Source organism: Polypterus senegalus, chromosome 1 (genome assembly GCF_016835505.1).
Source record: "Polypterus senegalus isolate Bchr_013 chromosome 1, ASM1683550v1, whole genome shotgun sequence".
NCBI lineage: Eukaryota > Metazoa > Chordata > Cladistia > Polypteriformes > Polypteridae > Polypterus > Polypterus senegalus.
In genome coordinates, this window is record NC_053154.1 from 93,483,140 (window position 1) to 93,510,682 (window position 27,543).

The 27,543-nt window shown below is 36.0% G+C and overlaps 1 protein-coding gene across 4 annotated transcripts in view; it reads left to right on the forward strand.

Moving 5' to 3' along the window:
* The window catches only part of LOC120529620 (growth arrest-specific protein 2), a 191,970-nt gene that overhangs the window by 52,300 nt on the left and 112,127 nt on the right, over positions 1 to 27,543 (forward strand). For all 4 annotated transcript variants that reach the window (XM_039753593.1, XM_039753572.1, XM_039753582.1 and 1 more), the window contains exon 3: positions 22,379 to 22,503. In XM_039753593.1, the coding sequence (XP_039609527.1) occupies positions 22,379 to 22,503 (125 nt within the window). The remainder of the gene's footprint in view (positions 1 to 22,378; positions 22,504 to 27,543) is intronic.

Here is a 27,543-nt window from a genome sequence, read left to right on the forward strand (position 1 = left end):
TGACCTCCCTAAATTAATGAGATCAGTTGACTCCATTCATTCCTTTAAAAAACAACTTAAAAGTGATCTGTTCAGGAAGGCTTTCAACTTAAACTAACATTTCTTTCTGTCCAGATGCTCAGGATAATTTGTGTGTGCGGGTTATATCACAAATGATGATAATTGTTCAGGTTTTTCTTTTAGTATTGAATTTAGTATTTTACTCTGGTTTATTGTCTTGTATTCTTTTTAATGCTTTATATCTCCTGTATTCATTTGTTTAGTGTTCTATGCAGAAATATTTGTACTCAATGTTACATATTCACTGCTGTTTAAATAAGCACTTTGAGCATGGGAAAGGTGCTACATAAATAAAATGTATTGTTATTATTCATTTTATTATTATTATTATTAGAAAAACCTGTACTTACAACAGGTGGAGTGTTCACTTCTGGTCTTCTAATGGACATACAGAAACAAGATCAATTCAACAGGAAAATGTCTGGTAGCTGTTTTTGGGGGCCCTATGTTTACACTTGGCAATCAACATAGGATACACATTATTTTCCACCTACTTACATGCTTCAGCTAATTTTCTGACTTGAGATATCAGCTGTACATTAACACTATTTCAGCTATTTGCATCACAGGATAAGATTTTAAAAATTATCATCCATCTTTAAAAAGTTGCCATTGCTTAGAACATGCTTTATGCTCGGACGTTCCATCAATGAACAATACCAGTACTCTTTTGGGGGGTTTACTTTTAGGAGAAAAAACTGTCTATTATACAATTTCCAGCATTGAAATCTCCAGTCAGAAAGTACGCAGCAGTTATTACTTAGCATTCAGAGGACAGAGATACAGTATAACAGACAAAAATAAATATTGTATTCAGACAGGTAACGGTATTCCAGTTGACGAGCAAGCTTGCTGTGTCACACCATAACAAAAATAAATGATAACAGTGCTAAGCCACCAACCTCATCAAAATACATTCTGCTCTACATCAGTTTTTTAGTTTAAATTAGAGAAAATATATCAGAGATGTGGTCCCTTATCCTGATGCTTTATTGAATGCTTTGTGTGGTTCTGCATTTTGTTTTCTACAATAGGCCTTCAGCATAAATATTGGTTAAATGAAGGTGGAATAACAGAATTAGGAAAACATTGCATTCACAGTAGTGCATGCGATAGGCTTTATCACTTTAAGTTTATGACCATAGGACTTGCCAAAGCACCAGCAACTTGCCAAAAATTAATGGTGGTGGTGCTTTGTGGCCTTCCATGGAAAATCTGATTTATTAAGGTGATGTACAATGGAATGTACTGTGTGTGCAATTCTGGCCAACCTCTTGTACACCAACAAAAGTGAGCACATTCTTGTGACTTACATCAATACATTTCTATTGCTGGAAATTCATCAAATTATTTTGCACATTATGATACTTCATGCAGTTTCTCAAATCAATTGGTGGACTTTTGAGTCTAAGATGCTTTCTTTTGTCTGAAGCATGCCTAAACTCACCTGCTTGTGGTTATTTTCTCAGAATTTACACTTCAATTTTGTCTTTTTCACAAGTACTTCTTGCATTGTTATTGGTCCCGTGCTCAAAATGAGGCTGTTTTGAAACTGTGGTGACTTACATTAGTTATATCCTCACAAAAGCTGAAATAAAATGGTCAGCATATGACAGAAAACTCGATGCAGTTATTTGGACAGTTAGAAGGTTTTACTTCTATCACTAAAAACAGTTTTTTGTCAAAATTCACATACTTCTCTTGTTTAAATAATATTTCTCCTGATAATGATACCACTGGGTGACGTGCACTGGACAGTGAAACTAATTGTATTTGAGTGTACAGTTATTCACTGGGAGGAACACAACCATTTGAATGCTGTAGCGTTGTCACACCAAGCAATATCTACTATACCAAGAGACAGTAGTCACACTGCCTCACCTGTCACACTGTCATATGCAAATTGAAGCAAGCCAGAACCTGCTGGTCAATCATGGGGTCGTATCTATGAATGCATTATTGACTTCAAGCTAGCCATCAGGGTTCAGGCAGCACCACAAGGCCCTCAGTCTGATAGAGGATCCAAGTTTAATGGCACCTCCATTTTGAACATGACTTCCCAGTGCAACAGTAAAGAGACACAATCTTTGCAGAGATAGTGTGCTGAAAAGGTAAGGCTCATGCACCATGGTAGTAGAAAATGAAAAAGAGCCAACCTATTGAGAAGACCCTTTGGCATGAATATCAGACATTTCTCTCCATCCTTGTGGTGTTCTTTTAAGACTTACTACTTCATAAATTAGTTACTTAGCTACAAGGATGTTGTACTTCAGGCTCTGTAGATGAATGTTCTTACACTATCACACTGTAATTGTATAGTAGGTCATCTATCAGCAGCAGACAAAGGCATGCAATGTGCACAGCAGTGCTGCTAACTTGTCTTTAATGTCATGGGATATCCACATATGGTGTAAATGATGTATTTCATATGATGCCTAACGCAGCCTTATGCCTTATTAAAAAGAACCAATGAAAACATTGGTAGTTACAGAGTCATTCCAAACAGTAGCTACTTGAACTTCCTGCCATGAGTTATAGGGCAAGAATACCCTTCATATGTATATCAATGTTTTATCATTCCTGATTAAAGGTCTATAACTATATATTGTGATCAGAGATCAATGCTACTTTGTCATAATCATTTTGGGATTTTGCATAAACATTTTCTTATGTTTGCTACATACATTTGCGTGGTTTTATAAATATTACACATTGTTATTTTTTATGACTTCATACTGGTAACCTTTTGTAGTGAATTTTACCAGTGATTATCACCAATTTAGTTTTTTTGAATGTTGCCATGTTGTTCTTGGTGATGATGCTAGTTGTTAGGTATGTGATTGGTGTGTGAACATGTCACATTCCTCCATTACTTAAAATTGCAACATATGAAAGAAAAAAGATCTAAGTGTAAAAGATGCTTCATTCTTAAAGCCCATCTAAGGCATGTTTGTAGACATTGCCATTGTAATATGTGTTGTAATAAGTACATTTTTGTGAAAGCTGCCCTGTCACTGAAAACAATGAAGAACCCCATAGTTTAAAAGATACTTTGTTGTCCTCTAACTATAAATGTTTTCCATTCCAGGATTGTATATGTCTGTTTACCTGTATGACATAATGGCTGTCTATTTATCCATAGATCATAATTTAACATTCATAATTTAAATGGATGTTAAATATTTTCCCGTTATACTTTTATTAGGCTGCTGCTAGTTAAAACATTCCATAGTTTTTGAAGAGAAAGCTTAACAAAATAACAAGCATATTTTTCACAGAAATGGCAGTACACACATTGTTTAAGCATTAAAGGCACTTAACCTGAGCTGCAAGTGTGAGGAAAAGTCACTTAATTAAGAACTGGCTCCTCGCACTATGTGATTCTCATGACAGTTTAAATGGGCCAGTGGTTCTGGATTTATGACTTCAGTTTCAGCAGTTTATTTTCGCTGCCTGCTGTACCAGAAAGAATTCTCTGAGCACCCAGTGTATAAAAATATGACCTCCTGTATGAGAGATTTAGACTGATTGTGTAGTCTTCTGAAGATTTCTTTAGCAGATGTAAAAGAATCAATTACCACATTTGGAACTCATTTTCTAAAAAGAGTCAAAGAAGAAAAAGCAAAAACTTTTTTTTTTGTTTTAGAGTCTTTCATGCTTTTTAATAAGAAAGTGGTGATGTAAGGCAGTAACTATTTCCAGCAATAGCTTGGCCAAGCTTTATCATTTAGCTATGACAACTTTTTTAGGCTTCTTATTTTATTTTTGAACTTCTAATAGGCTGGTGATCCGCCCAGGGTTGGGTCCTGCTTTGTACCTGATACTGATAGGATGGAGGAGTAAGTGGGTTTGATAATGGATGGAGTTCTAATATATACGCTACCAGTCAAAGCCTTGACACTGCCTTAAGAAAAGAGTGCAAACTGAATCTAACCACGACAGTAAAAGGGTGGGGAATCCCAAGATACACAGCTGTATATGAGAATATGTACATCAGAGTCTGTAGTTTCAGAAACAAATGCCTTACAGGTCCTCAGTGGGCCTCTTCCTTAAATACACACCAAAAACCAGTGTCATCTGCAACTGTGCAAAGATGACTCCATGATGCTGGTTAAAGAGGCAGAGTCTCAATGAAAAAGCCATATCTGAAAATATCAAATAAAAAGAAAATTATTAAAATGGCAAAGGACAGATATTGAACGTAAAGATGACTGGAAAAACTTACAATGGTGATCTTCCTTATGCAGTTTTGCATCTGTGCCCCCCTTCTCTTTCAACCCTAGTTAGACACTCTTCACAAGACAGTAATAGACACCTTTGAGTGAAATGTCCAGTTTTATTGAAAACCATTCACATGAAACAACCTTCATTCTGCAAAAAAAAAAAATACACTGATGCGTTTCTTGAGAAAACTGAGTCATTTTGGCCATTATTGACCCCAGAGCTGAACTTTAGCAATGCCAACACCTTGCAGCCCAAGTGAACAGAAAAAAACAGCAATGCTAATCCAATTAAAATTGCTACTCTAATAACCAATTAGCATTTATACATGACTAACTAAGGGTAAGCTAAGGGAGTTGACCATTAGAACACTAAAGGAAGGGCTACTGAAAATGCGGCTTCATAGTCATTTGTGAATCTACTGTATGTATAGTGCAAAGCTGACTCACTCATCAAGAAAAATGCTATTCCCTGCTATTTAGGAAAAAGCTGAAATTTGGCAGGATGGTATTTCAATATTTAGGAGTAACTCATACCCTGTCAACCCCTCCATGGAAAAACTAAATACCCCACCACCACCACCCAGCCTCTCACCGAGTGCTGTACTGCAAACTCAAAAGGAGTGATGTCATAGATATTAGCATTTGAATTTCCAACAAAGAAGCCACAGAAATTATGTTGGGGTGATCAAATTTACTGCCTCATACTCCTCGATACCTGCACTTATGAATATCCACTTCAAGCACTCCTTTGTATATACTTTACAGAGGCACTCTCATCATACGGCTAACTGCGTGCTAAATGGCAACCAAATTTTAGGAGTTTGTTTCCAGACAATATCTTTTAAAAACTTTGAATATGTTTAGTGTATGTAAAAGCTTTCAGAAGAAGGATTGACCTAAACTATTTCACTTCCAGTTAAGACTATAAAATGACATCAAAAACTCAGAATCAGTGTCTCCATGATGGGACAGTTAACTTCGTAAGCTGGAATGTTAAAGGCCTGAATCACGAATTAAAGAGAAAGAAAGTACTTTCTCACCTAACAGGTCTAAATGCTAAAATAGTATTTTTACAGGAAACCCACTTACTAAGTAAGGATCAGTTCCGGCTGCAAAAAGACTGGACTGGTCAAATGTTCCATTCTAGTTTTACAAAGAAAACTAGAGGGGTGGGAATTCTCATACATAGAACAGTACCATTTGTAGCATCAGATGTAGTATTGGATCCTGAAGGGAGATATGTGATGGTCATGGGAGACTTATCTAACTGTAAAATGATTTTGATAAATGTTTATGCACCTAATGTTGATGATAAGGAATTTATACAAAATTTATTTGCATCCATTCCCAATCTGAACACTCATAAACTTATAATGGCTGGGGACTTTAATTGTGTTCTAAATCCACTTTTAGATAAGACTTCCTCCACAGGGGAACGGCAACTAACACCGCAAAGATAATTACAAAGTTTATAACTGATCACAACTTATCAGATCCCTGGAGGTTTTTAAACCCAAATTCAAGAACATATTCTTTCTACTCACCAGTACATCATTGCTACTCAAGGATTGATTACTTCTTTATAGATAATAACTTCTTGCCTAAGATTAAATCTTGTAAATACGATGCTATTGTTATTTCAGACCATGCTCCGATGATCTTGGAGCTGAAATTACTAAGCCCCATACACTCACCCCAGCAGATGGCGCTCAATCCGCTTCTATTAGCTGACGAGAATTGTACTGAATTTATATCCAAACAAATTGAATTCTTTCTAGAGACAAATACATCCCCTGAGATCTCTGCAGGAATACTCTGGGAAACTCTTAAGGCCTTCTTAAGAGGACAGATTATCTCATATCTTTCCCACAGAAATAAATCCGAAAGAAAGTAGCAGAGATAAAAAGCGAAATTACTAAAATAGATGAAGAACATGCCAGACTACCAAGCGAGACTCTACATAAGAGGAGGCAGGCTCTACATTCAGAATTAAACCTCTTGACAACTAAAGAAACTGAACAACTAATTTACAAATCCAGACATCATTATTATGAACATGGAGAGAAAGCTAATAAGCTTTTAGCGCAACAAATTCACAAGCAAGATGTACGCAACGCAATCTCGTAATTACTAACACTAACGGAGATAAAATCATCGAACACAAAAATATAATGTACACTTTTAGAGACTACTATAAATCCCTATATACTACTGAGTTTAAAGAAGACAATATACAATCTAATGCATTTCTGGATAAATTACAGATACCACAAATTGACGCTTTTAGTGTGGAGGAACTCGATAAACCTCTGTCATTATCAGAATTACTGGATGCTATAAAGTCACCCAAGGTGGAAAAGCAGCAGGCCCTGACGGCTACCCTGCAGAGTTTTACAAGAAATTCTCTGCTCAGCTAGCTCCCTCCTATTAGCAACATTTACAGAAGCCAGAGATAACCAATCTCTTCCACAAACCTTTCGCCAAGCACTAATCACTGTCTTTCCAAAACAAAATAAGGACTTATTACAATGTGCATCATACAGACCAATTTCACTTCTGAATAACGACGTTAAAATACTCTCTAAAATCATAGCTAGAAGGATGGAGAAAGTGCTCCCTCAGTAATATCACAAGACCAAACTGGATTTATTAGGGGCCGACACTTATCTTCAAATCTTCGACGCCTGTTTAATGTAATATACTCACCAACTAAATCAAACACCCCAGAAATATTATTATCATTGGATGCAGAAAAGCATTCGACATGATTGAATGGAAATACCTTTTACTATTTTGGAGAAGTTTGGGTTTGGCCCAACATTTGTGCATGGATTAAATTACTGTATACTAACCCAGAAGCTTCAGTTTGCATCAATAACATTTGCTCAGACTACTTTAAACTAGAACGTGGCACAAGACAAGGATGCCCTTTGTCACCACTGCTGTTTGCAATTGCCATTGAACCACTGGCAATACATTGTCGAAATACTGATCAGATAAAGGGGATTAGCAGAGAAGGACTGGAACAGAAAATCTCATTATATGCAGATGACATGGTACTGTATATATCGGACCCAGAAAATTCTGTGCCTGCAGTCTTAGCAGCACTCACAGAATTTCAAAAGCTCTCTGGTCTCAGAATTAATCTGAATAAAAGTGTACTCTTTCCGTTGAATTCTCAAGCATATAATATTAGATTAGACACCCTTCCTTTTATCATTGCAGAACAGTTTAAATACCTGGGTAAACATCACAAGTAAACATAAAGCTCTTTATCAACAAAATTTCTCGCCTGCATGGAAAAAATTAAACAAGACTTGCATAGATGGTCAACCCTTCATCTCACACTAGCTGGAAGAATTAACACTGTTAAGATGAATATTCTTCCTAAGCTCCTTTTTATTTCAAAACATACCAATATACATTAATAAATCGTTCTTAAGCAATTAGATTCAACAATAACCTCATTTATTTGGAATTCTAAACATCCACGCATCAAAAGAGCGACCCTACAAAGACAAAAGGCAGAAGGCGGCATGGCTCTACCTAACTTCCAGTTTTATTACTGGGCAAATATACAGTCGATAAGAACCTGGACACAAATAGAAGAACATACACAGGCATGGACCGCAATAGAAGTAAAATCCTGCAGTACTTCTTTGTATTCCTTGCTGTGCTCCAATAAACACACGCTATCGGCAATACACTAATAACCCAATTGTGCTCCACTCACTTAGAATCTGGAACCAATGTAGAAAGCATTTTAAGACGGAGCAGCTTCTTTCTGTGGCACCCTGCAAAAGAACCACCTCTTTCAACCTCACAAACATATGCAGTTTTAATATCTGGAAAAATTTGGAATTAACTTGCTTAGAGATCTTTATATAGACAACGCCTTTGCATCCTATGAACAATTACATTCCAAATTTAACATTCCAGCTACAAATTTCTTTCACTATCTTCAAATCAGGAACTTTGTTAAACAGAACCTTCCAGATTTTCCTCATCTTGCACCCTCATCCACGCTGGAAAAATATTGCTCAATTTCAAGGAGTTAGACTCCATCTCTACAATATATAAAATCCTTTTACAATCCCTTCCTTTCAAAGATCCAAGAGGACACTGGGAAAATGACCTCTCAATTAATATATCAGAAAAGGAGTGGAAAGTAGCAATGCAGAGAATTCACTCGAGCTCCATATGCGCAAAGCATACAATTATACAACTCAAAATTATATATCGAGCACATCTGTCTCACTAAAACTCTCCAAAATGTTTCCAGGGCATGATCCAACCTGCGAACGTTGCAACCAAGCCCCAGCCTCACTGGGTCACATGTTCTGGGCCTGCACCAAATTAACATTATTCTGGACAAAAATTTTAATTACCTCTCAGACAGTCTTGGACTCACAATCCCTCCTAACCCATTAACAGCTGTGTTTGGGGTTCTTCCAGAGGGTCTTAAAGTGGAGAAAGACAAACAAATTGTGATTGCATTCACTACACTGTTGGCACGCAGACTTATTCTGATAAACTGGAAGAACCCAAACTCTCCTCTTTTAAGTCAGTGGGAAACTGATGTGTTATATTATTTAAAATTGGAAAAATCAAATACTCAGTTAGAGGATCTGTACAGACTTTTTCAAAACATGGCAGGATCTAATCAGTAATATTTTGAAATAAGTTTATAAAGCACAGAGAATTTGTTGATTTAGGTATTTTTACAAGCCTTAAATTTTACACGCTTGGCTTGCTCTCTCTCTCAGGGTGGGGATCGATCTGTTCTTAGCATAATTTTTTTTTTGTAAAAACTTGATTGCTATGTATTGATTGTAATAAAATTAATAAATAAAAATTAAAAAAAAAAAAAAAGAAGAAGGATTAATAATGTTTAACGGACATCATCTGACACTCTTTAGATGTTTAAGTACCAAAATTAAGGGAAATGTCTTTAATTTGTAAATTTGCTGTTTTCAAAAGTATACCGTGCAAGCTAGTAAACCATTGCGAACAAACACTTACACAGCTGTTTAAAATTCAACCACATAGTGCACGAGTGCATGAAAGCTATTCAAGCAGCACTGAGTTTCAGTAATGTTAGGTCCGTTATATAGATAAAAAACAATTACCTTAACACATGTCTGTATACAGCAGTCTATCAAAAGCAAAATCTTTTAACAGTAGTCATCATGTTTTATTCATCAGAAGACATGGCTTTGGTTAAAACTGTGTCCAATGAAGGCTTATAAAATGATCAACAGTCAGGTTAAGAGAAGTCACCCTCTCCTGTAATTGTTATTATTTCTAAGTCACAACGTTGCATTCACTTTATTACAAATTTTAAACAAAAATCAAAATTGATCTTAAACAAGTGGCACTTTATGCAACCACAGGCAATCTGTGGTTGAGTAGAACTATGGGAGCACACCCGAGCATAACAGTTTGTTATATTGATGAGAAATATATACTGAAACCAGATGCTTGCAATACTGCTTCTTTAAATGAGTGTTCCTTTCATTACAATAGTTTTCTCAAGAACTGGGATGCCACTGGTCAAGGACCAAGTCTGGTAGCAACCTTTTAACAGTGAGTTACTATCAGACTACTTCTTGACCTTTCTATATATTTATATTGTTACATATAATACTTTAATATGCCAGTACACCAGACCTATCAGGTTGTGTTTATATTAACTCTTGATCTTACGTTACTGTCATTTACGGTTTTATCATGTACTTTAAATTTTACATATACTTGTAATATTTGTTTTCTTAGTACAGCAGAACCCGTTTAACGTCCCCATATTTAACATTTTCCCACGTTTTACATTTTTGAATGATAAGTTGTGGTGATGGCTGATTTTTCAGAAGGAACATTAATTTTGAAAACAAAAGTAGGAATGTTTGTGTTATACTTACATTTTCATAAATAAATATTTGTATATCAGTAATTCACTTAATTTATTCAAAGTAGTGACAAAAACTTTGTAAGTGTGCTGTATCCTTATTGTAGCAAATTAAAATGAAGGATCATTAAACACTACGTTTTTAATCTATCAACTAATCCAATTTTTAACAATTTCATATTAATTTTTAAGTGCTTCCTTGCCCAATTATTGTTGTACTGTACTGTGTGTAAACAGAATGTAGAACATACAGCTGGTTAGACAAGGTGTGTATTTTTCGTTGTACTGTTAATTGACATTAAGAATCTCAATTATCATATCAAAGGCAATAATCATGTTATTCATTTTGTCATAATTGTGCACCCCTATTAAAACATTCAGTTCATTGAATGAGCCACATAAATATACATCCTATAAATGTTAATGGTGTTTTTAATAAATTCAAGAAAACTTCAGTTCAGTGTACAGTATACTGCTTTTGAACTAAACCCTCCAAAACTTTGTAACAGAACAGGATTACAGATCAAAGCGTTCTATTCAAATCTGATTTTTACGAAATGTACTACAGGGTGAATTTCTATTTATACCCCAACTTCCCATGATTCCCACTGATTACCCATTTCAATTCACAAAAATTGTTTCCTGTAATGTGTTTTGCTGTGACCATCAACAAAAGACAAAGTCAGTCACTAAATAAAGCAGGAGCTGATCAGCAGTAGGAATGCTTTACTAAATGTCACCTGTATCTTGCATATTCTGCAGTAAGGAGCTCCAGTGAACTAAAAATATTAGCCCCTGACTCAAAAAAAACAAAAGCAAATATCGTGCACAAAAAAATGCTCAGATACATAGTACTTCTGATATATCCGATTAACCGATGGTTCTGTACCCGAGCCCTATTTAAAGCTACATGTCCCTGATATGTTGACCGACTAACAAGAAGTTAGACAATCTAGACAATCAAAGGAATAATGTAACACAGCTAGTAATAAAGTAAAAGTCATTTCAAATAGTAATTGCCATTAGAAACACTAGTAATATCTTGGCTATATGTTTAAATCAATATAATTGACTATTGATAAAACAAGATATCAATTTTTATCAAAAATACAAAAACTTCTGGATGTATCTAGTGTGTGTGTGTGTGTGTGTGGTTTGCCTCTGTAGTTTTTGGATTTTTTTTTTGCTTTCTTTGTAGGTTTTTTTGATTACACCTTTGAATTTATATTCTTGGATTTGAAGTGCTTTAATAAATAAATTGTAGTGTTTTTTGAGATTTAGTTTTTAATGTATGTAATGTCCTTTAAGTTTAATATTTTAATATTTCTGCTTTTTGTTTATGCTCTTCTAATTGTCTTTGCATCCTTTTATTTTCATTTATTAGATTGTTTTAGTAACTAAGTTTTATTGATTTACTTAATTGTTTCTGGGTCCTTTTGTTTGATAATCAGAAAGAATTAGTTGGGTATTTGTTATTGGCCACAAATTTAATACACATTTTTAACTCTGGCAATTTGATTTCTTGATTTTTGCATTTCGTCCGAGGCAACTGACTGAATTTAGAAAAACGTTTTATATTAAAAATATAAAAAACTAGAAAAATACCCGCGCTTCGCAGCAGCAAAGTACTGCCTTAAAATTTTTATTAAGAAGAAAATTAAACCTTTTTAAACTGAGGGAAAATATACCAAAATAATTATTTGTTAAGGATCTCTTTGTATACCACATTGTGAGTTCGGCCCTCCGGTTGTAATATGACCAAGCTATGCGCTGAGCTTACTCTTGAGCATGCAACGTACAGTTGACCATGTGAACAGTAATCTTGTTTCAAATCTCACAGCTTGGATTGCTGCTGTCATAATCGGTTTCAGTTTCATTGTTTTTTTCAATTACGACAGTATTTGTAGGACTTGTGTTGAAGAGACATTCGGCATCTGTCAAGCGTTGTAAGTATACAACCGGTTTCATCGATAACTTCACATCCAGCTTTTGAGAGTTTAAACATTCATAAACATCAAAGTGTCCACTACTGAAATCGTCACCTGTCAATCTAATATGTTTAAGAGGCATTGGCGGTTGTCGAAAGGTGTAAAATATTTGGCCATTTCGGTACACTTGAAAGCGAAAACCGAACAATTCAGCGGCAGCCATCAACTCACATGCAGATGCATAGGTGAAGGGCTTAAGCATTTCACTCTTATAGTGCTCCTGTGTAGTATAATTATCTCCTGTACAGTCCACACCTTGAACCTGTCCCAGTCATTCAATACATAAGACACAATGTTCCTCCGGATATCAAGAGTGAGCCTGATATGGCACTGCAATATGTAACAAAGAGAATGAAAAAGACAGGTGCCATCTCTGGGCATGGAAACCGCTCGGTAAGTGACAGTTCTTTGATCGATGGTGATCACCTCGATAGACATGTTAATGGGGGTACGGTTGGAATGATAAAGGAAATGGGTACCTGAACAATGTAAAGTAAGTCTAAAATACCTAAACAATAACTATAATCATAATAAATGAACAATAAAACAGCGGAGAACCCGTGGATTAAATAAAAAGGCTGTAGTTATCAGCAGGGAGACGTGAATCCCGTGGCGAAGCAAGGAAGGGAATATAGAGACTTGAGCGATGGACTGCCTTATATAGGCAGGCAGCCAACAACGTGGGAGGCATTGGGATGCGGGACCCAACGCCGCCTCACACGGTGACCAAGCTGCAGGCTATGGACGTATATATGTACGTAAGTAGGATTCAGTTAGCGCTGGGAACCCGCGTACCAAATTTCTTGAAGATGGGCCCATAAGTAACAAAGATCGTTGAAAAGTTCAATATGGCGGCCGACAGTGGCATCATACCACCGAAATAAGTACCAAATTTCAGCCTTCTACCTACACGGGAAGTTGGAGAATTAGTGGTGTTGGAAAGTTCAATATTGCGGCTGAGAGTGGCGTCATACCACCGAAATAAGTACGTACGTTGGTTTCAGTTAGCACAGTGAAGCCGCCTACTAAATTTCGTGAAGATGGGGCCATAAATAAGAAAGTTCAACATGGCGGACGTTGTCGACCGTTATGACCGTTACGTGTAGAATTTCGAAATTAAACCTGCTTAACATTTGTAAGTAAGCTCTAAGGAATAAGCCTTGCAAATTTCACCCTACTACCTACACGGGAAGTTGGAGAATTAGTGATGAGTGAGTGAGTGTGTGAGTGAGTGAGTCAGTGAGTGAGTGAGTCAGTGAGGGCTTTGCCTTTTATTAGTATAGATCTGCCCATTTTCCAAAACTGGACACAGTAGCAACACCAGTTCATTACACAAAATAATACCTAATTTGTGTAATTGGTAATGCTAAACAATTAACCTTATTTCATATTCAGCTTAAGTCATATATGGTATGCGTTTACTGAATTCTTTAAACTGTATATCATGGGTGCCCACACTTTTTCTGCTTGCAAGCTACGGGTATATATATATATATACTGTATATATAAATATATATACTGAGTATCAGAGGTGGGTAGTAACGAGTTACATTTACTCCGTTACATTTACTTAAATAAATTTAAAAAAAATTTTACTTCTAAGAGTAATTTTCTTGCACCATACTTTTTAGTTTTACTTGAGTACATTTGTGAAGAACAAACACTACTATTACTCCGCTACATTGGGCAACACTCAAATCGTTCCTTTTTTTCCATTAGATAAAGTCTGACAGACAGTTTTCAATCTGCTCTGTAGCGTATGCTGTCAAGTTGCGAGCACGCCTTCCATTATGTCTCCAGCTCTGACGCGAGGTTTTGGATGTTCCCCAAATCAAGGCGCTGCAGCTTTGCGGAAAGATGTTGCATTTTTCGTTTGAAAGCATTAACTGAGCTAATCATATTGTCCATGGTTTTCTCTTTTCCTTGCACCTGTTAATTAAGCTCATTCAACATGTTGGTCAGATTGGAAAAAAAATGCCGTCTAGCAGCCATTGATTGTTATTAAGTTGCTTGTATTCTGCATGTTTAATGACAAGAAGAAATTCCTTTTCCTTCTCCGGCCAGCAGGAATTTCTCCCTAGCCATCTGCCTCAATGAAGGCATCTTTTATCAACTCTCCATCTTGGAAGGACTTCTTATGCTTAATTGATCGAGTGACTCACCCGGAATGATGCTTCGGTGTGTCTGCCTTTGCTTTTGAATTCAGCCAAGTGAAAAATGACAGCTGTCCGATTAACTGCGATTTTAGTTCCCTCTCCTTTCTCTTTCTCAGATTGCTTTTCAGAAGGGAGTCAGTTTCGTAGATTTTATGAACAGTTCAAAAGTGCATTTCCTCATTTTCCTTCTTTGGAATAGCAATGATAGATTGACAGATCAGACAAACGCACTTCAATTGTGACATTGTGAGAGAAAAAATTCCTCTTCCAATTCTACTAGCTTGCGTGTTTGATCGTGCGTGCGGCATGACCAGTATGTTAGAAGAAAAGAGATCTCAGACTGGCCACCCTGTATGTCAATCAAGTGGCAAATGCCATAGGGGGGATATATGATAGACTAACATTTAAAAAAAATTTTTTTTTAATGCAACGCAATCTACCTGCACTCCCTTTCCGATCTACCGGTCAATCGCGATGGACTCATTGGGCACCCCTGCTGTATATTAATATGACTCTATATGTTGTCCAAATTGTAGTTTTACTTTGGATGATTACCTACTGGAGTAGATAATGTGAAGAAAAATTTGTTTATATTTCATATCCTGTTTATCCTTTGCTGTGTATTTCTGTTATTGCCTAATTTAATAGAGGTAGTGTTCATATAGTATACATGAATCTTACAGTAGGATAATGAATCCTTCGGTGCGGTGCAGGTACATGTTTTTTGTTTTGGTGTTTCTGTTAACTCAGATGATTTTGCATGTTGGCAATGGTGTGTATTTAAAATGAAACTCTAAAGAATCTGGTTGAATAGGTTCTCTAACTACTCATTGGTGTCTCATTAGTGTTTCAGTTTTTTTTCTATACCATTACAAGCACACAAATGTATCAGGCCAGAAAAAAATGAATATATTTTGATAAAAATAAAAGCAGCATTAATTGGAAAAAAAAATTATGTGATATCTATTGCTATAGCAATAAACTGCATATTGTGTACCAAGTACTGTATATGGAATATTGGAATGTCCCTGAAAGAGATTTTGCTTATAAGCTGAATGCTTTTGTGAAAAGAATTACAGCATATAAGTTTCTCTCTCACACACACGCACAAGCACACGCACACACACACACATGCATATATATATAATATTCATAGCATTTCAGTCCTGATCTGATTGTGTTTATATACAGTGGAACCTCAAGATACGAACAGCTCTGTATACAAGAAATTCAAGATACGAGAAAAATATGAGCGAAAAATTTGGATCTAAATACGAGCATTGTAAATACGAGCCAGGCTGTGGGTATGCGTGACGTGTTTCCCGATCCGCCTCGACTCGGGGATTCACCCAAGCTGACGCTGCCAGCCCGTCAGCTCAATCAGTGTTCCTTGTTCTCCCGTAGCATGAGGATCTATGCGTTTGTGCGCTTGTTATTTCATTCTTTCGCTGTAGCAGTTCGCCGTATAAGCGTATCCAAAAATATCGTGGACATGCAGACGGAGAATAGGAGAGAGAGAGAGGGGGAGGGAGAGGGAGAGGCGCGAGAGAGAGATAAGGAGAGAGAGAGAGAGAGAGAGACGCGTGCATGAGCAAGAGAGATAAGGAGAGAGAGACGCGTGCATGAGCGAGAGAAATAAGGAGAGAGAGAGAAGAACCATCAGCTCAGTTATGATCACATGACGCTCAGCAGACAAAGTGTATCCATACTACTCATATTGAAAGACATTGCACGTTTTATCAAGTCAACATTAATTAAAAAATTTAGCTCGTCTTGCAAAACACTCGTAAACAATGTTACTCGCAAACCGAGGTTCCACTTGTATATATTATTTATCAGTGTTATTTGTTAGGTAAATTGATTTTTATGTTGATATTTTTGGGGGTGCGAAACGGATTAACTGGATTTCCATTATTTTCAATGGGGAAGTTTGTTCTAGATACAAGAAATTCGCTATACAAGCTCAGTGCTGGAACGGATTAAACTTGTATCTCGAGGTTTCACTGTATATTTATACTAATAAAAGGCAAAGCCCTCACTGACTCACTCACTCACTCACTGACTGACTCACTGACTCATCACTAATTCTCCAACTTCCCGCATAGGTAGAAGGCTGAAATTTGGCAGGTTCATTCCTTACAGCTTCCTTACAAAAGTTGGGCAGGCTTCATTTCGAAATTCTACGCGTAATGGTCATAACTGGAAGCTATTTTTCTCCATTTACTGTAATGGAGTTAAGCTCGAAAGCCATGGGGGGCGGAGTTTCATGTGACATCATCACGCCTTCCACGTAATCGCGCAGTACGTAGAAAACCAGGAAGAGCTCCAAAAAGCGCTGAAGAAAACATGCATTATATAATTGAGAAGGCAGCGAAACAATAAGAAGTGAGCGAGTGACATATACAAACATATTCATGAGTTCTGCTACTTCGGAAACAAAGCACGATGTAAACCTAAACTTTAAATTAAGTTCATAGACAGGCTGCCGCTGGCGTTTGTAATTTAGTGCCTGCCCATATAAGGCCGTCCATCAGCGGCAATCCAATAGCAAACTGCCACGGGTAAATATTCACGGGTGAAGGACTGTGCTTATGCAGAGGAAGATGAGATGGTCAGGGTGGTGTTTGGCACAAACTCAGCGAAACTGCGAGAGAAAGTTTTAAGTGCCAGTACTAAGGTAACATTAAATACAGCCATGGACATAGCACGACATGGCACCAGCACAGCTGGGAAACTTCGATGCATGTACACCGAGCGGCTCACGTGAACTGACGCAGAGCACAGACAAAAAGGAACAGTTCCAAAGATCGCTGAACAAAAAACGAATTACACAATTGAAAAGGCAGCAAAAAAATATGAAGCGCCTGATACATACAAGCATATTCATAAATGCAGCTACTGAGGAAACAAAGCACACGGTGGAAAAGTCAATGTCCCGCTAAAGGAAGACAGTGTAAAAAAAAAAAACCCGTGCATGCAGTGTGTCGGGTCTCAGATAAAGAAGAAGACGAGCTGTTTATCGATGCAGTAAGAAACGAATCGATAAATGAAACCTGTCATCTTTACAACGATTGACAAACACGGAATGTAACTTGAACAACACATCCTACAAATACGAACCTGATTGAAAGAAATAATGATAATCAAATCCTTGATGACAGCAACACTCAGTAACACTCACAAAACAATTACTGTATATTGACAGTCATTTTACGTTATTTTTAAAATGTTCCCTTTTCTTTTTCATAGTTTCTTTAACACACTACGTCTCCGCTGCGATATGCGGGTATATATATATGTATATATATACCCCGATCTACATACTTGAATAATGGATACTTTATTCGCCATCAATGATTGTTTTGGTAAAGCCATACTCAGTGTATTCATTAGATGAACGGTAAAAAAGTAAGAGCGAGGGGAGCATGACTTATTGAGGCATGCAGGCTGTAGTGTGCGTCAGCTCTATCTGAATTGCGCGATCACATTTGAAAAAATATATCTTTTCAAGTTCTATTTAGTCCATATGTGTCAAACTCAAGGGCCGCGGGCCACATCCGGCCCGCGAGATCATTTTATATACTGTATTATTGTTATTAATGGCTCGGGTATATGAAGCGCTGGTAACACAATAAACTACAGATCTCATAATGCAGCGCTTCAGCTGCCTTGCCGAACACTTACCGCGTTAATCAACTCTAGCTTATGATGCTGCAAGTCATTGCGAAGCTAGCTCACACGATGCTGAAGAGAAAAGTTGATTCTGAAAATAGAGCCTTTAAAAACCGATGGGAGGCTGAGTATATGTTTACTGAACCCGTGTGTCTCATTTGTGGAGCTAATGTGGCTGTAATTACAGAATTTAATCTAAGACGGCACTATGAGACAAAACATCAGGGTAACCTGAAAGACCTGAATGCAATGCAGAACATACAGAAAGCAGAAGAATTAAATAAGAATCTGACACTTCAGCAGACGTTTTTACCCGTGCACAATCACAAAGTGATTTCAAGTGAAGCTGCTTTTATGGGAGACACAAATGCACCAGTACACCTTGCCCCACTTTCCCTGTTGCCAAGTAATGTTGAACCAAGTCGTCACTACGGTGTTCCCAAAATACGCACTTTGCTGATAAACTGAGCGCACTGAGTTTGCACGGCGCTTTGGTGACTTTGAAGAATAAAAAAAGTCCGTCTACATGCGGCTCGAACCTTGTGCATGTTTGGTAGCACATATCTGTGTGAGAAGCTCTTCTCAGTGATAAAGACTAACAAAACAGCACACAGGAGTCGCCTCACTGATGAGCACCTGCAATCCATCCTGAGAATCTCCACAACACAGAACCTCACACCAAACATAAACGAACTTGTTGCCAAAAAGATGACAGGCGTCCAGCTCTAAAATGACATATGAGCAAAGACAACTGAATGATTTGATTTGTTGTTGCTGAAAGGAACACATTTTATTTATATTTCCAGGTTTTGTTATGCAGCATGTTCATATTTGAATTTGTATAATTTTGACAGGATATATTTTTATGGAGAGCAAAGTCTTTTGGGATATTTAAAATTTAAGTTTATTTTTTATATAAAATTACATGAGTAAAGAAATTTGAATGTTTGTTCTTTTGACGTTTACTTTATTTCTAACTTGTATAATTTAGACAGGATATATTTTTATGGAGAGCAAAATATTATGTTGTTTAAGGTTTGAGTTGATTTATTCAGGAATAATATTCATGTCTGTTTTTACCATTCCTACCAAAGATATTTCTGTCGACTAAATAAAAATTCCTACTATTTAAAATTTAAATAGAACTTTAACAAATACGATGGTTCATAATATCCACGCAGACTTGCACGTAAGAGCGGGAGTTATCCGTTTTAACAAGCAGCGTATTGCACTGATACGAAATAGCTGTGTGTGTATATATGTAGATATGTATGTATATGTATATATATGTTTATATATGTGTGTGTGTATGTATATATATATATATATACAGTATGTATTTGTGTGTATATATGTGTGTATGTATATGTATGTGTATATATGTAGATATATATGTATGTATATATGTGTGTGTGTATATATATATGTATAGATATGTATATATATGTTTATGTGTGTGTGTAAATATATATTTATATATATATATATATATATATATGACAGCAACACTCATCACTCACAACAGTGACAAAACAATTACATTGACAATCATGTTACGTTATTTTCAAAATGTTTCCTTTTCTTTTTCATTGCTTCTTTAACACACTACTTCTCCGCTGCGAAGCGCGGGTATTTTGCTAGTATATATATATGTATGTGTTTATATATGTCTGTTTCTATAAAATTTTATGAGTTAAAAAAAAATGTAGAGGAACCACATTCAGCTTGAACTAGTAACTGTTTGCCAGCTTTCAGTATTGTTACAACTTTAGATGTTGGTTCCACTACTGTACTATCTGTAGTAAATTATGATATTCCTAATTTTTTAAAATATCCTTTCAAATTTACTTCTTTGTCACTATAGCCTGTAATTTTGTTGTTTACTCTTTGTAACAATTACAGTAATTTAGTGTCTTTATGCTACATTGCTTGTTGAATTTGATTGGGTGAGCTTTTCATTTGTGAACAGTTCTTTCTTAACTACTAGCGTTTACATTATTTTATGGTCATTTTTTTCTTATTTTATCCCCTCTATACTTATTACGTAAACTTACTGCACAATTATAATTAACTTTTTCTATGTCAGCTTGGCAATTTGCTTGCGTTTTGAAATTTTGTTTACACCATTTGTTTTGTTTGCTTTTCAGTAATTACATGGCAGCAAGTTTGTCTGCACCTTTGACACGTAACCAGAGTACATTGTGCCTGGTTGGTGAGCCAATTGCTTATATAAGTGGTCATAAGCTGCCATCCAATGGAGAAACAACTTTGTTACACAGTCTATGGAGCAATTGATCGAACGTTTGATGCTACCAACTATCTTTCAGTTGGTCTACATGAACGGAATGATTGCCCAGACTATGAAGCAGCTGTGTGTCGTGTCAGAGAACTGTGAGTTGAAAATGACTTTGCCAAAAGAGGCATTGTACTTATTCAGGATTACAACTCTGTGATAACATCTGATGAGGAGCAGAAACAATACATTCTACAGACAGTTGAAAGGCACTGCAAGATGCTTCCTGGCAGTAGAAAATCTACTATCACAGCTGCACAGTGACAACATTTTCTTGTTAACAACTGTAATGTTGTGCAATACAATTTTGATTTACTGTTATCTGGAAAAGCACAGTAGAGTGCTATTCAGCGACTGTAGAGACACTGCATTTTAATCTTGCATACTAGTGACCAACATTAAACCTGTGATGAATATATTGAATAGTAAGCATCACATGTACAGAATTTTCACCAGTAAAAATGCTGTAAATGAAACAAACTTTCTTGCCTGTCATGTCATGTGTATATCTCAACTCTCAACCCCTGTGTTGAAAATTCCAACACTTAATTTTTACACCTTAAAATATATATATATCCTTATATTATTTCGCTTGTGTCCGTCCATACTCGATATAAACAATGGTTTCCACAACTACTATATCCCTCCAAAATAACAGCGAGGAATCCATGCTCCTGCCAGAGTTTTGGCTTATCTTCAAGTCTTCAATTTGACCAATTATCGACTGTGGTATTTGACTGTTTATTTTGTGCATACTTTGTACTGACTGAAACTGCATTATGACACTACCATTTTACACCTCCTCTTTCCTTCACTTCAAGGTAAACCTCCCGATAAAATAAAAGGCCCATACAGCCTATCTATGACCAACAGAAACAGGCTCGCTGGCCAACATACTCAGACCAATGCACAGAAGCATCTACTTCACGCCAGACCAACCAGTACAGGCAAGATGCTTTAGAACAAGAAAGACAACGTATGGCAAACTACAGAGCGACGTTATCCGAAGATCAGCTGCAGAAATTCTTGCACTTAATGAACAAAAAACAAATTACACACACAACCTTTCTGAAAAGCAGCAGCAAACTGCCTGATAACAACAAACATCACGACAACAAAACTACAGGGATTCTATAACACTCACAAATCAAAACAACATATTCCCTTTATTTTACGGTGTAGGCAATTCCCCATTCATTTAGCATATTGTATGACTATCACCAAGTCACAAGGACAAATGTTTAATAACGTCAGAGTTTATTTGTTTTTACCCACGGCCAGTTATACACTACATTTTTTAGAGTTACTGTACATCAAAACCCGGGTTAAGTGAACCGGTACTTGCGGTTTACACACAGGGAAATGTTTTCGCTGTCAACAACGTTTATGCAACAAATTATAGACGTTGGTATAGTACATTACCTGACGGTCACACTTCACACATACTGACTTACATTTGCCCTGCATTTCCCTTCTTTTCCAATATGTTCTGTTAACGTGTTCATGTTACACTTTGTACTGTAAATATTCATTCTGTTGTAACTGACTATAATAACGTCCCATACATATCATGTGACCATTGTAATATTGAGTCCTTTCATAAGTCATTTATTAAAATAATCTGCTTTCTTACTGTAGCGTGTGATGTTCTTCTCTCCCTCATCATCATTTCATTAACGCTTTTATTCTTACAAAATTTTTGCAAGTATGATTTGCTAGTGTATATATATATATATATATATATATATATATATATATATATATATATAGGCAGGAGTAGTAATTGGCCATTAAAAAGTTAGTACGACGCTGAGAAAATTGCATGGCAAACAAAGGTGACTATGTAGGCAAGTGATGTAATTTCTTTTTGAAATTCTTAATAAATAGACTTTTTGAACATCCCTCGTATATATTTATGAATAAGTGGATTCTGAAAATGAATGAATGAGTCTTTTTCAGATTTCCTTCAGAAAACAATTAACCATATTTCATTTTTGGACATATATTTTTGAGAGTGATTATTAGTCTTGATTTAAATGTGTGTGTGTATGTTTTTTTTTATATTTCCCAATCAAATATAGGTAAGGAAATAACAGCAGAGAGATTCATGGAGGAATTAGATAATGGAGTCTTATTGTGTCAGTTGGCAGAGACCCTACAGGAGAAATTCAGGGAAAACAGTAGTGAACAAATGAGCCCCAACAAGGTAAGAAAAGAAAATGAGAACAAATATGACTGCTGGTGTTTGAATCAGTTTTGCTGTCCGTATTTTTGTAAAATATTTGAGAATACTTTCTGACAAAGACAACAACTGATTTACAATGAAAGTATAAATACCACATCTTTATAAAATGTTTTTATTTTAGTTTTTGTAAATGGTGTACATCTATTTTTTGTTAATGTCAAATGCTTTTTTTATAACATTTTGTTTTGTTGTCACGCTAATTTACTGCAGAAAAACCTTTGTTTTTCATTCCCTATGAAATATGCAGCTGTCTAATAAGAATTTATATAAATTTATCTCTCAATGTAGACTTCAACATTTCTGGTGGTGTGTTTCAGATTTTATACTTATTATTTTTAAGTTTTTCAGTATTTTCTAATGGAATCAGCTTTGATGATTTTGAGTAGGTTCCATACTAGACTGCTGTGAATGGAATGCCAAATTTTACCACCTTCAAAGCCAGTGTTAAAAAATGTAAGGCAGTGCTGCTAATTTTCTTAACTTTCAATATTTTATAAATCTCCAGATATGTTCTTATTGATCTCAAAGCACTTGAGTTTTATTGATACTTGAATTATATCTTCTTTTTAATTCTATTGGAATTGTGATTTTATGGGACAACTGACAAGTGTCAGAATCTCTACCTATTTAAAGTGATTTTGGGATGTTTTGGATATGTTTTCCATGTTTTGTTTTCTTCAATTTATTTATTATTTTGTAATTTATACTTTACATTCTTTTTAACATTGATATTCCACCCAGTGTTAGTGCCAAAATCATTACTAGAAGTGCTCTCCTGTTACTAGGCTGTTGGTGTATGTGCATCAGTTCATGACATAGTAGAATTATTTAAGGGAGGACAAAAGGGGATCAACCAAGAAAATTACTGTTAAACCAAAGATAAAAATAATGGTGATGATTATTGTTTGTGGATGCTTCTCTTCAGAATATAAATTAAAAATAATGAAAAGTTGGGTGTATTTCAAAAAGTTAGACTCCATTTGGTTCATTCTTTCTTCTTCTTGGTTTTTGTCTCAGTATCCATTATTTTCATTTTATTCTAGCAAAGAAAATCTGAAAGATTCATTTGCCATGTCTATTAGAGACTCTGATTTATAGTTTAAAGCAGGGGTGTCAAACTCATTTCTATTGGGGCTAAAAGTAAAACTTTACACAACCAAATGTGAGCTGGAATCCATCAACAAACAACTACTGCCACATTTTCTTTACAGCAAGACACACAGGTTGTTCTCTGCTCATCAAAATATTATATTCTGCCTTGGTGGGATCTCATTTTAAACTGTCTTTCATCTGTATGCATTTTCTTTTCTTATACATTGCAGCAGGTTTGGAAAGCTACCAGTAACCACAAATATACTGCTTACAGTTAATAAAGTCGATTAAGAGTGGGAGCCCAGACACAGGAAAGAATTTGTAGATTAAGCAGAGTACAAGTGTTTATACTTGCATTAACCTATAGTATAATTAGATAGCCCTTGACCATGTTAAATGTGTAACTACACTGATGATGGATCACCCAGACCACATTCGGAGTTGGATGGAAATAGATAGTAACATACTGTAAGTGGAAATACAAATGCCTTTTCTGTTGACACACAACAACCAAGTCAATGAGAAGACGAAAGGATAGTGATAGCAGCAGTCAGGTAAACCACAGAAGGACGGACAGCCCTGATACGTGTAGAGGTTTAAAAATTAAGCAGCAGCATGTGTGAAGTCAAACTGCCATCTCCTTCATGAGACACTCACATCTTTGGTATCATGCTAAAACACTCAATTCTTTATAGCTCTGATTCTGTTCACTTTTTCTGATTCCATTCTATTCTAACTATGGATTAGCATCTGTGGTATGCGATGCTGTGCAGATAAATGTGAGAAGACATTGGCAGCACATTTTAATGGCAGGGGTAAATGTAATCCTAAATTATCATGGGTGCATTTTATGTATGAAGTCCATGTCAGAGGGTTCTTTGAGAAAATTAACGGTCATCACAAGCCATAAGTAGTTTTGAATTTTGATGAAAAGGGACACTTTAAAAGGTTCACAGCCCTGATCTGGCCCTCAGGCCTTGAGTCTGACACACTTGATTTAGGGTATTTAACTCTACTTCTCAAATGTTCCCCCAGCAAATACAGTACATGCATGTATTGACATTCTTATTGATCACATAAATACCTTGTAAATAAGATGACATCTTGATATGACGATTTATATGATTTTTCTTTTTCTTAACAGATAGACATGATTATAGGGGGCAAAAAAGTCATACTAATCACAACATTACTGTTAACTTAATATGACATGCAAGGTAAATTTAAACGTGCTATATACACATGATAATAATTTGAGCTTGAAATAAATTCATTAGCAAATTTTATTCCTGTAGGTAAATGAAAGTGTGTGAGTTACTATTCATTCAATAAAAGGAAATGAAAATACAGTTTTGAAATATAGTAGCCGTTTTTTATTCAGAGCCTTTCACAATATGAATGTAATATGCGCTTTGCTTTATTTATCCCTCTGTCTTAAACATAGGAAACCTTTTATAACTCCAGATGTCAGTTAGCAGCTGTATGTAGCACTGCTGTAAATCACATCCCTCCATGTAGCAGGCTATATAATCTGTTACCAATGGCAAAGATTAAAATTTCACAAACAGACTTTCTTGGTTGAGATAAATGGTGTGTGTAGACCCACTATTTTTCATCCCTTTCTTGATCTGATCTGCTGTAAAGTACCTGTAATTACATCACAATCCAAAATGAACAATTCCTGCAGTTGTGTAAGAAGATACATTCTTTTAAATATGGAAAATGAATAGAAATTGAACAAAAATTTTAAATTTAAATCCATCCCAAGCAGTATTTCTGTATTACCACACTGTATTTCAGTGTGGTAATGTGGATTTTTTTTATTATTATTATGAGTGCTTATATTAATAAATGTCAAGGTGTTGTACGAAATGAAGTCTGTACAAGTTATGTTATTTTGTGTTTTGATGTACACATGGAAGTAGCTTCCAAATGAAGAGTAACACTGTTTTGAGAGGGTTTATTCTGCTTAGGAAATTGGGTTTTGAATATGTTATATGGATATTTCACTATTCTGTTCATAGCATGCTTGTTCAAACCATAGTACTCCATTAAGAATATTCAAAGTGCATTTCTCAAGTTAAAAAGACTAAGGATGAATTATTATTTTAGTAGTGATTATGAATAGCTGATAAAGATAAAGGCAGAATACTTTGAAAACTTTAAAAACCATATACTTAAGAGGTTAAATTATAATTCATAATGAATAGATGTCATACTGTGTTGATATTGAGAACAGTGAATAATTTACAATGCTTAGCTCATCGCATTTTTCTGTTAGAATTATGTTCTTTACATTAAAGCTAATTGTGACCAAGTGGCCTTGCTGCTGGATAAGTAAAGACAATGGCTGACTTAACAATATAGTGAAGTGCTGACTTGCTCCCAGTTGATGGCTGTGAATCAAACATAAGCAAATGACTGCTGCTACATGCAGCCACATCTCAGAAAGCAGGGTGTGTGCTGATATTGGAAATTAATAAATTGACACTGAATAGCAAAAAAAAAAAATATTCTGGCATCCTTCAGCTGTCACAGAAAGAGCTACTATTTTTGTATTCTTGAGTAACTGTAAATTGATTAAATTTATTCTTTTATGAAAAAGGCACATTTTAGATAAGTTAAATCCATGTTCATAATAATCTGGCTTTTAATTAAGAGTAGTTAAACATTTAGAGGCTATAAATGTTCATGTGTTTAAAAAAAAAACTATTTACAGACTAAAAGAATCAAAAACATAAGCTTTAGGGCACAAGGAATTTATTTATATTTGAGTATCTTTTTTAAAATATAAAGTACTAAGGTTACCGAATGAATATATTAATTTTTGTTAACTACAACCTAGTAGGCTGTGAGGAAGCCACGGTGAAGACAAGATGGATAGATAGATAGAATTCCTTATTGTCATTATGCATACACATAACAAAATTTTTGTTGGTAGGACTTGGCTTCAAGGCAGAATACTTAAAATACAAAATACACTATAAATAATAAAATAAACATAATAAGTATAAAAGACAGCAGCAATATAACATCAAATCCAGACTTTTCCTGAGGTAGAACGCCTGAAGAGACCAGTGATCTGTGGTGCATGGTTCTGCAGGGGAGGAATCCGAGTGTGTGTGTTTGATTATGAGGGAAAGTGCGTGTGCATGTCTGCAGGGGGGCAGGTTAGGGGTAGATGTAGATGTATGTGTGTGTATCAGCAGGGGCCGATGGACTTCACAGCTCTGGGGAAAAAGCTGTCTTTCAGTTTGATGGTATGTGTTTTTATGTTTCTGTACCGCTTTCCCAAAGGAAATGGTACAAACAGTCCATTTGCCGGATGGGTGAGATCTGCAGCTATACATTTGGCCCTCTTCTGCACCCTTTCAGCATATACAGAGTCCAGGTCTAGGAGAGGACTTCCCACGATCCCCTATGCTGTTCTCACCACCCATGCCAAGTCCTTCCTGTCCTGTGTTGTGCAGCTGCCGTACCACACTGTCATACTGTGACAGAGAATGCTTTCTATAGCGGATCTGTAGAAGTTTGTGAGCAGCTGAGAGGAGAATCCGGCACATCTCATCTTCCTTAAGGAAGAAGAGTCATTGTCACCTTCTTTACCAGGTGAGGTATGTTCAAAGACCAGGTCAGATCCGATGTGATGTGGATACCCAAGAACTTGATAATGTCCACACACATTACAGCCTCCTCATGTATGAATATAGGAGCATGTTCTGTTCTTCTGGACCTCCTATAGTCTATAATGGCCTCTTTGGTCTTGTTGGTGTTCAAGATGAAGTTGTTGGCTGAGCACCATAGTGCTAGGTGTTGTATCTCCTTTCTGTAGCGAGTCTCACAGGATAGGTGTAGAACAAAAAGTCATGCAGAATATTTATACTTAAGTAGTGAAGGTGATGAATATTT